Source organism: Schistocerca piceifrons, chromosome 11 (genome assembly GCF_021461385.2).
Source record: "Schistocerca piceifrons isolate TAMUIC-IGC-003096 chromosome 11, iqSchPice1.1, whole genome shotgun sequence".
In the NCBI taxonomy this organism is placed as follows: domain Eukaryota; kingdom Metazoa; phylum Arthropoda; class Insecta; order Orthoptera; family Acrididae; genus Schistocerca; species Schistocerca piceifrons.
Genome location: NC_060148.1, coordinates 99,130,914 through 99,144,795, shown reverse-complemented (window position 1 = coordinate 99,144,795; position 13,882 = coordinate 99,130,914). Strand labels below are relative to the sequence as shown.

The 13,882-nt window shown below is 41.1% G+C and overlaps 1 protein-coding gene across 3 annotated transcripts in view; it reads left to right on the top strand.

The window, feature by feature from the left end:
• The window catches only part of LOC124720416, a 331,791-nt gene that overhangs the window by 34,589 nt on the left and 283,320 nt on the right, over nucleotides 1-13,882 (top strand). For all 3 annotated transcript variants that reach the window (XM_047245766.1, XM_047245767.1, XM_047245765.1), the window contains exon 3: nucleotides 10,534-10,593. In XM_047245766.1, coding sequence (XP_047101722.1) covers nucleotides 10,534-10,593 — 60 coding nt within the window. The remainder of the gene's footprint in view (nucleotides 1-10,533; nucleotides 10,594-13,882) is intronic.

Here is a 13,882-nt window from a genome sequence, read left to right as displayed (position 1 = left end):
TTTTAAATTATTGATAGCTTGTAGATAATTTTGAATCCTATAGGAGCAATATACATGGCAGATTACAACTGCTTTAACTATTATGACCCTGTTCTGCAATGCCATTTCCTTAGCTCTCGATTTGGCAAAACGTTATTTTTTCCAAAGTGTTTTCTTCTGCTACTGGACAGCTGACAACCACAAAAAGCTGCTCACTTAACTTTCCAATTCTTTATCTGTCAACGTTTTTCTTTCCTCTTTTCTCCTGTCTACTGTCTTCATTGCCTCCTTTGAACTGTGTTGTGCTAAAAACCTTCCCACTTCTTAATTTTGTATGTAATTTTTGGACTGCCTTATTTAACAGGACATTGAAGAGCCCTGTGTGGAACACAGGGTCCAGTGAAAAAACCATCTGTTGAAAGTGGCGTAATATTACTTAGATGCTGTATGGGGTGTTTTTGTTTCTATGTTTCAAGTGTTGATGGGGGTCATTTGTCTTCTGTATAATATGTCATTTAGTTCTTGCAGATGATGTTATTGATAGCAACCAGAACCACACTATTACTAATTCTGACCATCAATGTAGAGCATTCCTTTGTGAATTCAAATATAGTGGTTTGTTGCCTTAAAAATAGGAGCTATTTGACTCAATACACATCTGCATTTGTTACTTCCATTGCTCAATACCTTTATGCATGGCGTTTTCCTTGAGGCCACCCAGACATTCTGCCATACAAGACCAGATGTATTGTAAACTTGTCCATTATTACTGACGTGATAAAGTTATAAGTAGTTGTGTAAAAGAACAGCAACAATGTGAAACCACAGTTCACAGCTGAAAAAAGGCTGTGCACTAATATTCTAAGACATTATTTTTTTCTATATTTACTTATATACTCCGCAAGCCACATGTGTATGGTGGAGGACACATTGTACCACTACTGGCACATTGTACCACTACAGGTCATTTCCTTTCTTGCTCACCTGCATATACTGTTGGAAAAATGACTGTCTATATGCCTTCATACAAGCCCTAATTTCTCTTACCTTATCTTCATAACCGGGTTCCTAGGAGGAAGTTATTATCTGTTCTACGAGATTATGGAATAGGAGGCAAACTTTTGCAAGCAATTAAAGGTCTTTACATAGATAGTCAGGCTTCATAGTCATCTGCAGTAGCTTAAATTGTAATGTAACTTGCACTCTGAGTAAAAGCTGCCGTTCATCATACCGACTATAAATTTTGTCCGAGACATTTTGTATCTTCCAACAGTCACTCAATGACGACGCTTTTGCACAACCTCATCTTCGTGATCAAACAATCACTGATTTCTGCTCACCCTATCCTTTGCATCATTTATGTATACAAAGAATAAGGACGTGTTATCGCACTTTGTTTGGGCATATCTGACAATAACCTTGACTCTGATGAACACACACCATTGAGGACAACATACTGGGTTCTGTTACTTAACAAGTCTTCGAGCCGTTCACATACCTGGGAAATACTATTCCGTATGCTCTTGCCTTCATTAACAGTCTACAGTGGGGCACCATGTTAAACACTTTCGGGAAATCTGGGGATTTAGAATCTGCCTGTTGTTTTTCATCAATGGTTTGTAGGATAAAATGCGAGAAAATGGCAAGCTCATTTTCACATGAGAAATGCTATCAAAATCCACACTGATATTCGGGCAGGAGCTTTCCTGTCTCTGGGAAATTTATTATATTCAAACTGAGAGTATGCTCAAGAATTGTGTGACAAACTGACATTAAGGATTATTTTCATCATGGCAGTGACAACAGCAACCTTTACGAAATAGTCTCGGATGAAAGACAGCCCACAGTTGCACTAAATTATGTTTATTTTAAACCTTGGCCATGGTTTCTGCTATAATAATATAGCTTTCTTCAGAAGTCATACACACTAATAAATGAAAAATGTCTTAGCCCAGTGGCTGCGTCAAGACCAATAAAATAACTTCAACTGACATAAGCCTGTTTCGAACATAAGTAAAATTACATATGGGCCGTATGTCTGCGTATCCTGTTATTATTCGAATCTTATATCTTATTCTCGTGGTCCCTATGTGAGCAATAGGTGAGGGATTGTAATATATTCCTAGGGTCATCATTTAAAGTCAGTTCTTGAAACTTTGTTAACAAACTTTCTTGGGGTGGTTTACTTCTATATTCAAGAGTCTTCCAGTTCAGTTCCTTCAGTGTCTCTGTGACGCTCTCCCACAGATTAAACAAACCTGTGATCATTTGTGCTGCCATTATCTGTACATGTTCAATATCCCCTGTTAATCATATTTGGCATGGGGCCCATGCAGTTGAGCAGTGTTCTAGAACCCGTTGCCTGAGTGATTTGTAAGTGATCTTGTTTGTAGACTGATTGCACTTCCTCAGTATTCTACCAGTAAACTGAAGTCTACCACCTGCTTTACCCACAACTGGGCTTATGTGAACATTCCATTCCATGTCTCTACGAAGTGTTACTCCCAGGTATTTGTGTGAGTTGGCCGATTCCAACTGTGACCCCTTGATTTTATAGTCACAGGTTCCAACCTTTTTTTTTGGGGGGGGGGGGGACTACACAGTTCAATACTTCTGAACATTTAAAGCAACCCAGCAACAGTACTTTTCATTATAGATAACTGCATCACCTTTAGAAAGTCTAATGTCACTGTTAATAGTATGAGCAAGGTAATTAATATACAACCTGAAAAGCAAAGGTCCCAACATACTTTCCCAGGGCACAACCATACTTAATCCTACATCTGACAATGATTCTACTTCCAAAATAACCTATTGTGTTCTCCCTACCAAGAAATCTTCAGTAGAGTCATAGATTTTGCTTGGTACACCGTATGATCATAATTTTGATAGTAAAAATCAGCATTGTACTGAGAGAAATCCTTTTTGGTAATCAAAGAATACTACATCTTCGTGCCTGCCTGCCTGCATCTGAAGGTTTCAATACATTATGTGAGAACAGTGCGTGTTGGGTTTCACAAGATTGATGTTTTCAGAATTCGTGTTGGTTGGCATGGAGGAGGTTATTTTGTTCAAGATACCTCATTATGTTTGAGCTCAATATATGTTCTAAGGTTCTACAACAAATCAGTGTCAGGGATATTGAACTGTAGTTTTGTCGATCACTTCTAGTGCCCTTCATGTACGGGTTGTGGACTGTGCTTTCTTTCATTTACTGGACACAGTTTTTTTTGTGAGGGATCTATGATAAATTATAGTTGGAAGAGGGACTAATTCAGTAATAATAATATTAATGGCGTGTGGCGAGGGCTTACACTGTCGGGTAGACCGCTCGCCTGGTGCAAGTCTTTCGATTTGACGCCACTTCGGCGACTTGCGCGCCCGAGGGGGTGAAATGATGATGATTAGGACAGCACGACACCCAGTCCCTGAGCGGAGAAAATCTCCGACCCAGCCGGGAATCGAACCCGGGCCCTTAGGATTGACAGTCTGTCGCGCTGACCTCTCAGCTACCAGGGGGTGGACACTAACTCCAGTACTTCCAGTAATTTTGATATTGAGACAATAACATTACACTGAAGTGACGTAAGTCGTGGGATACATGTCGATATCATGTCGGATCTCCTTTTGCTTTTGCCCGCTGTAGAGCAGCAACTTGACGTGGCACGGGCTTAACAAGTTGTTGAAAGTCCTTAGCAGAAATATGGAGCCGTGCTGCCTCTATAGCCATCCATAATCGCATAAGTGTTTCAGATGCAGGATTTTGTCCACGAACTGGCCTCTCAGTTATATCCCGTAAATCTTTGATGCGATTCACGTCAGGCTATCTGGGTGGCTAAATCCTTTGCCTGAACTGTCCAGAATGTTCTTCAACCTGCCCCTGTGACCTGGTACATTATCATCCATAAAAATTCCATCATTGCTCGGTCTCCTAGTAGGCAAACGTAACCGTTTCCAGTCAATGATTGGTTTGGTTGGATGAGAGGTCCCAGTCCATTGCATGTAAACGTAGCCCACATCATTATGGAGTTACCGACAGCTTGCACAGTGCCTTGTTGACAATGTGGGTCTGCACCACAAAAGAACTCGAGCATCAGCTCTTCCGAACTCATCTGACCGGGCAACGAATTTCTAGTCATCTAGAGCCCAACCGATTTGGCCACGAGCTCAGGAGAGGCACTGCAGGTGATGTTGTGCTGTTAGCAAAGGTACTCGTGTCAGTCTGCCGATGCCGTAGCCCATTAATGCCAAATTTTGCCGCACTGTCCAGATGGACACGTTCATCATACATACCGCATTGATTTCTGCGGTTATTTCACAGAGTATTGCTTATCAGTTAGTACTAACAGTTCCACGCAAACACTACTGCTCTCGGTTGTCGAGTGAAGGCTGTCGATCACTGCGTTGTCCGTGGTGCGATGTAATGCTTGAAATGTGGTATTTTCGGCACACTGTTGACATCGTGGATCTCGGAATATTGAATTCCGTAATGATTCCCGAAATGGTGCGTACCGTGCGTCTAGCTCCCACTACCATTCCATGTTCAGAGTCTGCCAATTCTCATTGTGTGGTCATAATAACGTCGGAAACCTCTTCGCACAAATCACCTGAGTACAAATGACAGCTCCACCATGCACTGCCCTTTAATACCTTGTTTGTGTGTGTGTGTGTGTGTGTGTGTGTGTGTGTGTGTGTGTGTGCGCGCGCGCGCGCGCGCGCGCGTGTGTGTGTGTGCGTACCGGGTGATCAAAAAGTCAGTATAAATTTGAAAACTTAATAAATCACGGAGTAATGTAGATAGAGAGGTAAAAATTGACATACATGCTTGGAATGACATGGGGTTTTATTAGAACAAAAAAAAACGCCACATATTGCTAGACATGTGAAAGATCTCTTGCGTGCATCGTTTGGTGGTGATCGTGTGCTTAGCCTCCACTTTCGTCACGCTTGGCTTCCCAGGTCCCCAGACCTCAGTCCGTGCGATTATTGGCTTTGGGGTTACCTCAAGTTGCAAGTGTATCGTGATCGACCGACATGTCTCGGGATGCTGAAAGACAACATCCGACGCCAATGCCTCACCATAACTCCGGAGATGCTTTACAGTGCTGTTCACAACATTATTCCTTGACTACAGCTATTGTTGAGGAATGATGGTGGACATATTGAGCATTTGCTGTAAAGAACATCATCTTTGCTTTGTCTTACTTTGTTATGCTAATTATTGCTATTCTGATCAGATGAAGTGCCATCTTTTCGGACATTTTTTGAACATTTGTATTTTTTTAGTTCTAATAAAACCCCATGTCATCCCAAGCATGTTTGTCAATTTGTACCCCTCTATCTACATTATTCCGTGATTTATTCAGTTTTCAAATTTATACTGACTTTTTGATCACCTGGTATATATGCCTATCCCACGACTTCTGTTACTTCAATGTATGTAGGATGAACACATGTTCCACCAACAATATTTTGGATGTTGTTCAGGGGTATTTTCTGAGTATTTTGCTATAAGGGTTCTGTGGTCTCTGATTGTTTGCAGCAGAGCAACATTGTAATTATTGTTTGTTCAGTTTGCAACCCCAGTTGCCCTATTTCTTTTAACATACATTCACAGCAGTGATTAAGCTTGTAATAGACAATCAGCAAGACATCCAACAGAAAATAGAGTAATCCACCTCTCAACATAGTGTTGCGGTTGCTGTTGCTGCGGGAACAACTCGGCATAGTGTTGTTGTGACGCTCCTCCATTTCATTCGGTGAACTCACACGTGAGGTGCATATCGATCAACTCTTTAACTAGGACACGTATCCATACTGCTGTGTTTATCACTTTTAAGGGAACCTGGATGCCTAGTGTCTGTATTTTTTGCTGATATTTTTGAAACATAGTAACGTAAAACTTTAATAGATACCAAAATGAAACTTTATCCAAATAATTAGTTTATTGTGACCTCTTTGTGCCAAGAATTGAAATACTGTAAAATTCATAAAGAAGTGGAAATTGATTTTAATTGTACATGCAAAATTATGTGTAATTATTATTTAGGTACTTTTCAAAATAGAGCGTCTAAAAAATTTATTCTTTTAATTATTAACATGTTAAAAGAATAAAGCAGGAATATTTACCAGTTTTTCGTTTTGTGTATTTAAAAAAAAAATGTTTTCTGTAAGTCAAACAACGGAAATTCAGCCAAATTCATTCCCTAATCCGAGCTTGTGCTCCATCTCTAATGCACTCATTGTCAACAAGACATTACACAGTAGGCTCCTCCTCCTCCTGGTTTGCATATCAACAGTGTGAGAATAATAATATGAAAATGATAGATTGCTACTCACCATATAGAGGAGATGTTGAATTGTAGATAGGGACAACAAAAAGACTGTCGAGCAACTGAGCTTTCAGCCAAAAAGGCCTCCATCAGAATTAACACCACACACACACACACACACACACACACACACACACACAAATCATGCAAACACAACTCACTCACTCACACATGCCACTGTAGAAGGCTTTGGCCGGAAGCCTTTTTGTTGTGCCTGTCTGCAACTCAATGTGTCATCTTTATGGTGAGTAGCAATCTATCATTTCCTAGAGGCCGTTTTTTTTTTTTCCTGATAATTTAAAAACATGCTACGTGCTCCAATTGAAGTATTTAATACACTGTTGGAACCAACAGAAAAATTCGGAGTAGGTATTAAAATCCATGGAGAAGAAATAAAAACTTTGAGGTTCGTCGATGACATTGTAATTCTGTCAGAGACAGCAAAGGACTTGGAAGAGCAGTTGAATGGAATGGATAGTGTCTTGAAAGGAGGGTATAAGATGAACATTAACAAAAGCAAAACGAGGATAATCGAATGTAGTCGAATTAAGTTGGGTGATGCTGAGGGAATTACATTAGGAAATGAGACACTCAAAGTATTAAGGGAGTTTTGCTATTTGGGGAGCAAAATAACTGATGATGGTCGAAGTAGAGAGGATATAAAATGTAGACTGGCAATGGCAAGGAAAGCGTTTCTGAAGAAGAGAAATTTGTTAACATCGAGTATAGATTTAAGTGTCAGGAAGTCATTTCTGGAAGTATTTGTATGGAGTGTAGCCATGTATGGAAGTGAAACATGGACTATAACTAGTTTGGACAAGAAGAGAATAGAAGCTTTTGAAATGTGGTGCTACAGAAGAATGCTGAAGATAAGGTGGGTAGATCACATAACTAATGCGGAGGTATTGAATAGAACTGGGGAGAAGAGGACTTTGTGGCACAACTTGATTAGAAGAAGGGATCGGTTGGTAGGACATTTTCTGAGGCATCAAGGGATCACTAATTTAGTATTGGAGGGCAGTGTGGAGGGTAAAAATCGTAGAGGGAGAAGAATACACTAAGCAGATTCAGAAGGATGTAGGCTGCAGTAGGTACTGGGAGATGAAGAAGCTTGCACAGGATAGAGTAGCATGGAGAGCTGCATCAAACCAGTCTCAGGACTGAAGACCACAGCAGCAACAACAACACATTGTTAGATAATCTGGTTCACTGTGTAGCCAATCACTGTTTTATTATTCATTCAAAATTTTGTTTCTATAGCTTTAATATTAGATTAGATAATGATACCTAAGTATCCAAAAACATTGATTACAGGAAATTGAAACTAAAGATTTACATGTAATTTTCTTCTCAATGATAATGTGTCAAACATTTCCAGTTCCATATTCTTATTGATTCTGGGTGTTCATTTCCTTAGTTTCCTTGTTATTCTGGCTTCCTTTGTCAAGCTTTCAGCAGCTTTTTCAACTTCAGTGACACCCTCATAGAAGCTTTTTTTTTATGCTTAGTTTGCTCATAGTTTTTAATTTGCTTGTCACTCCCTCATGGTGCCCCATCACACCAATTGTGGGGTTCTGCCCACTCATCTTGTAGAGGGAGCCTAAAGGATGCGGTGTTCGTGGAATGCTATACAACACTTCAACCAAATTCAATAAACCAGATTTGACAATACATAACTTGAATTTACGAAGGTGTTACAAGCAATGGGCGACATGCAAACAATCAAAGTCCTTTGCTGTATACAAGGTCCATGTAAGAAATTGATATGGATCACACATCACTGCTATAATAGGGCTCTCTGCCACTACTTTGCTAATACTGTCTGCCTGATGTTGGCAGGAGCGGCACTTATATTCACACCGTCTAGATGCCGCTTCTATAGTGGTGACATCCTGGTCAGCGCACTATTGGCTGATGTCGTCTCACTGCCTTCTCTGGTCTTGCATTCTCCATCTTCGTTCTCGCACTTGTGATTACACCAGAACACCAATCTGGAAAGTTCACATGCCAACAAAAATAATTTTTGGCGCGTGCTCCCAAATGCAGCTATAAATATTTTCTAAAATAAGTTTGACACAGTGTCCACACTCTGCAGATTGTGTATTCAGTCTGCAAATTTTTCTTTCCCATGCAACTTGAAACGCCATATCTATGTGCAGCAATCACTTGTAGGTAGGTGTAGTAGAGTTTGTGCCAAGCGACTTTAGTCGATTGTAACCCAATAGCTATCCGTTACTGCGTTTTACTAATTTTTTTTTGTTTTTGCATTTGCTTTTTGCAGGTATCCGATGAGGGATAAATTCCGAAATGTGTCATATGAGCAATAAATTCAAATGCAGAACTACTGATAAACTATAAAAATTTTCATTTTGTTCTGTGTTTTGCCACTAAAATTTTTTCCTGTATTTTAGAATCTGAACAATCTTTATATATTGGCTTTAGTTCTACCATAACACACCGAGCAAGGTCGTGCACACTGGACTCGCATTCGGGAGGACGACAGTTCAATCCTGCATCCGGCTATCCTGATTTAGATTTTCCGTTATTTTCCTAAATCGCTTCAGGCAAATGCCGGGATGGTTCCTTTGACAGGGCACGGCCGAATTCCTTCCCTAATCCAATGAGACCGATGACCTCGCTGTTTGGTCTTTTCCCCCAAATCAACACTACCATAACAATTTCTGGTATTTTGTGTGTGTGTGTGTGTGTGTGTGTGTGTGTGTGTGTGTGTGTGTGTGTGTGTGTGTGTGTGTTTCCATTTTAGTGAAGGTTTCGTGTTTGACAGCTAGGCATTTAAAGAACATGTGCCACATCTGCTTTGAAAAGACATGTATACACAAAAGTGATGCGGTAATATACATAAAGCATATATTCGAAGAGTAGGAAAAATCAGAAAAAAGATGCTAGATAAAAAAAACAAAATTTCCAATTTTTTGAGCCTTCATAACGTCCAGGTCCTCTCAATGTACAATTAACTCTGCCGGTTTAACAACCTTGAGACGGAACGGAGCAGCACTGAATGCGAGCTTGAGGGCGAAGCGTAGAGTGGGCATTGATGTTGTCAACAGCAACGAGCGTGAGTGCATGGGGCGAGTTTGTCAGGAAACGAGTCACACACAGTGCATATTGTAGACATTTGCACTGTTATGCAGATATTTTCAGTGCAGTATAGACACAGAAACAAATAGGAGTAAGAAATCAAACGAAATGCAGGTACTCTGTAACAGCTGCTGGGGGACCTTTGCCTTTCGCGGGCAAGTGCTCTACCATTTGCCCGTGAAAGGCAAAGGTCCCGAGTTCGAGTCTCGGTCGGGCACACAGTTTTAATCTGCCAGGAAGTTTCATATCTGCGCACACTCCGCTGCAGAGCGAAAATCTCATTCTGGAAACATCCCCCAGGCTGTGGCTAAGCCATGTCTCCGCAATATCCTTTCTTTCAGGAGTGCTAGTTCTGCAAGGTTCGCAGGAGAGCTTCTGTAAAGTTTGGAAGGTAGGAGACGAGGTACTGGCAGAAGTAAAGCTGTGAGTAGCGGGCGTGAGTCGTGCTTTGGTAGCTCAGATGGTAGAGCACTTGCCTGCGAAAGGCAAAGGTCCCGAGTTCGAGTCTCGGTCGGGCACACAGTTTTAATCTGCCAGGAAGTTTCATATCAGCGCACACTCAGCTGCAGAGTGAAAATCTCATTCTGGAAACATCCCCCAGGCTGTGTCTAAGCCATGTCTCCGCAATATCCTTTCTTTTGGGAGTGCTAGTTCTGCAAGGTTCGCAGGAGAGCTTCTGTAAAGTTTGGAAGGTAGGAGACGAGGTACTGGCAGAAGTAAAGCTGTGAGTACCGGGTGTGAGTCGTGCTTCGGTAGCTCAGTTGGTAGAGCACTTGCCCACGAAAGGCAGAGGTCCTGAGTTCGAGTCTCGGTCGGGCACACAGTTTTAATCTGCCAGGAAGTTTCATAGACTACGTTATTTATGAAAATATTGGACACGAATTGTGAAATTTTATTGAAATTGTGACATTTTGCCAGTAATAGAAAGTGATTATCAGGTCAGAACATGAATCTCTGAAAGAGCTATGCAGTTTGCTAGCAATCATAGTTATAGTAACCATATCCCGGGATATCAAGTTGCTCCTATTTTCTACGCCTGTCTCAAGTCTGAGATATTGCACAAAAATTTGTTAATGTACTAATGCTATTGAAAGTGACATTGTGCTTTGTTTTCTCATTGCAGATGTTGGAAGTACCTGGCCACTTTCAAAAGCCTCACCAGATATTTATTTCGGAGCAAGCTGTAAGTAATTCCAAAAGTTTTTCTGTTAATATACAGTTGCAGATGAGATTTCTGAACTACTTGGTATGAAATATTAACTGAAATACACTGACGGGGAAAAAAAACCAACATCAAGACATAATTAATGTACAGTGATGAAATTTTGCAAATAGCTTTTTGCAGGTAACATATTTAAGTGACAGGTTAATGTAAGCATGTGAAAAGCCATTGCAAATGTGGAATGCTGGTATATTCATAACCTGTGTAACGACTAGAATGTTGAAGGCAAGCATGCATTGTATCGTATAGGTGCTGGATATCAGTTTGTGGGACGGAGTCTCGTGCCTGTCACACTTGGTCAGTCGATACGAGGATAGTTAATGCCGGTTGTGGATGATGCTGAAGTTGTCATCCGACGATCTCCCATCCGTACTCGATTGGAGACAGGTCAGGTGATTGAGCAGGCCAAGGAAAACTGTTGACTCTCTGTAGAGCGTGTTGGGTAACAACAGCAGTATGTGGATAAGCGTTATCCTGTTGGAAAACACCCTCAGGAATGTTGTTCACGAATGGCAGCACAACAAAGCCGAATCACCAGACTGACATATAAATTTGCAGTCAGAGTGCGTGGGAGAGCCAGGAGAATGCTCCTGCTGTCATATGAAATGGCACCTCAGATCATAACTCCAGTGTGTCTAGCTTTCAGACAGGTTGGTTGCAGGCACTCACCTAGCCACCTCCTACACACAGCCATCACTGGCAGCAACGCAGAACCGGCTTTCACCAGAAAATACAACACACCTCCACCCCGTTGACCGGTCTTCTTGCCACTGTACATTCTTGTAACCACCACTGCCAGCAGTCATGTACAGTGGTTACATCACTGCCAAGTCTTTCTGCAATGTCGCAGAAGGCATTCGTGGCTGACATCGATTTATCGTGTCCAGCCTCAGGGTAACTAACGCTCACAACTGTTGTCGCACGTATTTGAAGCAAACCTGATTTACACACTCGTAATGGCGTTATTAGTGCCTCTCTTACGTGATTGGTGCAAAATTCTAATAGACATCATCTTTCAGATGTAGAAATGTGCCTCCCAACTTTTTTGTTCATGTCACACAACTGATTTTTGGTGTTACGATTTATCTATTTTCTGTCAGTGTAGTTTTACAGGATGTGATTAATGCTGCTGCTCTTCTGCGAGCTGATCTTTCCTGTGCCATCCTCTCCATCTTTGCGTGCCAACTTCACGCTGCTTACTGTAGTCGAGCCTTCATCTCCCTCTAGAATTTCCCCTCCCCTACTTCTCCTTTCCATCTATTACCAAATTGATGACCGAGTGAGGTGGAGCAGTGGTTAGCACACTGGACTCGCATTCGGGAGGACGACAGTTAAAACTCGTGTCCAACCATCATGATTTAGGTTTTCTGTGATTTCTATAAATTGCCTCAGGCAAATGCCGGGATACTTCCTTTGAAAGGGCACGGCTGACTTCCTTCCCCATCCTTCCCTAATTCGATGAGACCAATGACCGCACTTTCTGGTCCCCTCACCCAAATCAACCGACCGCCATATTGATGATGGTTCCTTGATGGCTCAGGATGTGTACTATCAACCTATCACATTTTTACTCAGGTTGTACCATAAATTCCTGTTTTCTGCAGTTTTGTTCAGTACCTCCTCATCTGCCACCCCTCTAAACTTGAGCTTCCCTCCACAAAACCATATTTCAGAAGCTTCGATTCTCCTTCTGTCTGTATCCTTTCAGAAAAGCCCTGGAAGCACTTATGGGGAATAGAAACATATTTTTTTGGATTTTTATTCCATTATAAAATCTGCAATTTGCTTATTAAAATGCTATATAAATCACTTGTAAACTTGGACGTGGACTTTTTTTTTTTTTTTTTCAATTTGCTTACATCTGTTTGGACTGTCAAAAATTTTAGATGCTTTACTCCAAGATAAAATAAATTTGTATAGACTTAAGGTTGCAATATTACAAAGGAGAAGTTATTTATCTGTTGGTAGCACTATCAGACTCGTAATACGAGGGTCATTTAAAAAGTATTGCATACTGTAAGACAGAATTGATGGAAATAATTTATTTTTCAAAATAGCGCTACAGGTCTCCAACATAATCTCCATTTTACCTATGACAACTTCCCAACGTTTTAGCAATGTCTGTGTTCCAGATAGGCACCTTCATTGTTGAACTGTCTGATCAAACAGGCCACCTCACTGCATCAATTATGTCAAAACGCTTTCTGTAGAGTTGTTCCTTCAATTTGAGAAGCAAATCAGTCTGGTGGGCTCATATCAGAACCGTATGGTGGGTGGGCAAGCATTTGTCTAGCGTTTCTCTCACTGGTAGTGCAGTATGCAGTCATGCACTTTCGTGCAAAATGTGGGCACTAGCTGCAAGCATGCCAGGCCTTCTTTGACGAATTTTCAGGTGCATAACAGTTTGCAGAAACAGCTTGTAGTACGTGTCTGTTACAGATGTCCCCTGGGACACACTGTTTTAGCCGTGGCTCCATTTGTGTCATATGCAAAGATCATCAGTTTCACCTTTGATTGTTGGCAACAGTATTTTTTTTCAGGCATGGAGACTCGGAACTTTTCTTTTGTGATGACTGAGACTTTAGTTCTGGTTAAAAACTTTGCAGCCAGGTTTCGTCGAATGCAAAAGTCCTTTTCAGTAATTGTTCTCCTTTTGTTTGAAAATGTTGAAGCAAGTCTTTTGCAATTCATTTGCGACTTGCTTTCTGCTCTTCACTCATATCATGTGGAATCCATCTGGCAGCAACTTTTCTCATCTTCAACTTTTCAGTTATGTTTCTGTAAACTGAAGAGACAGACATTCTGGCCTCGTATGCCTCACACGTTTTTTTGTCCATCCTGTCTTAAAATTTCGTTAACAGTTACATGAGAGGCGTATTTGGTTACAGTTGATGGCCTTCCCCTTCTTGCTTTGTCCTCAGTGCTTATCTGACTTTCAAGGAAACAGACAGACCATTGTGATACTGTGCTATGATCCATTACACTATTGCTACACACCTGTCTCAAAGCATTATAAATTTACGTTGGTTTCTCTCTGCATAGAGATTCGATTTTGATGTAGGAACCATATCACTCAGTGTAATCCAGCCTGACTCAATTTCGGCTTTCATTTTAAAACTGAATTACTCACAACACAGCCTCAGTAACCGGCAATGACCGACACGCCTAAAGTCTCACCCACAATTGATACAAGTTTCAATTTGATCACGTCACCATAATGATGGTCATTGTGGATAACGGAAAGGTAATC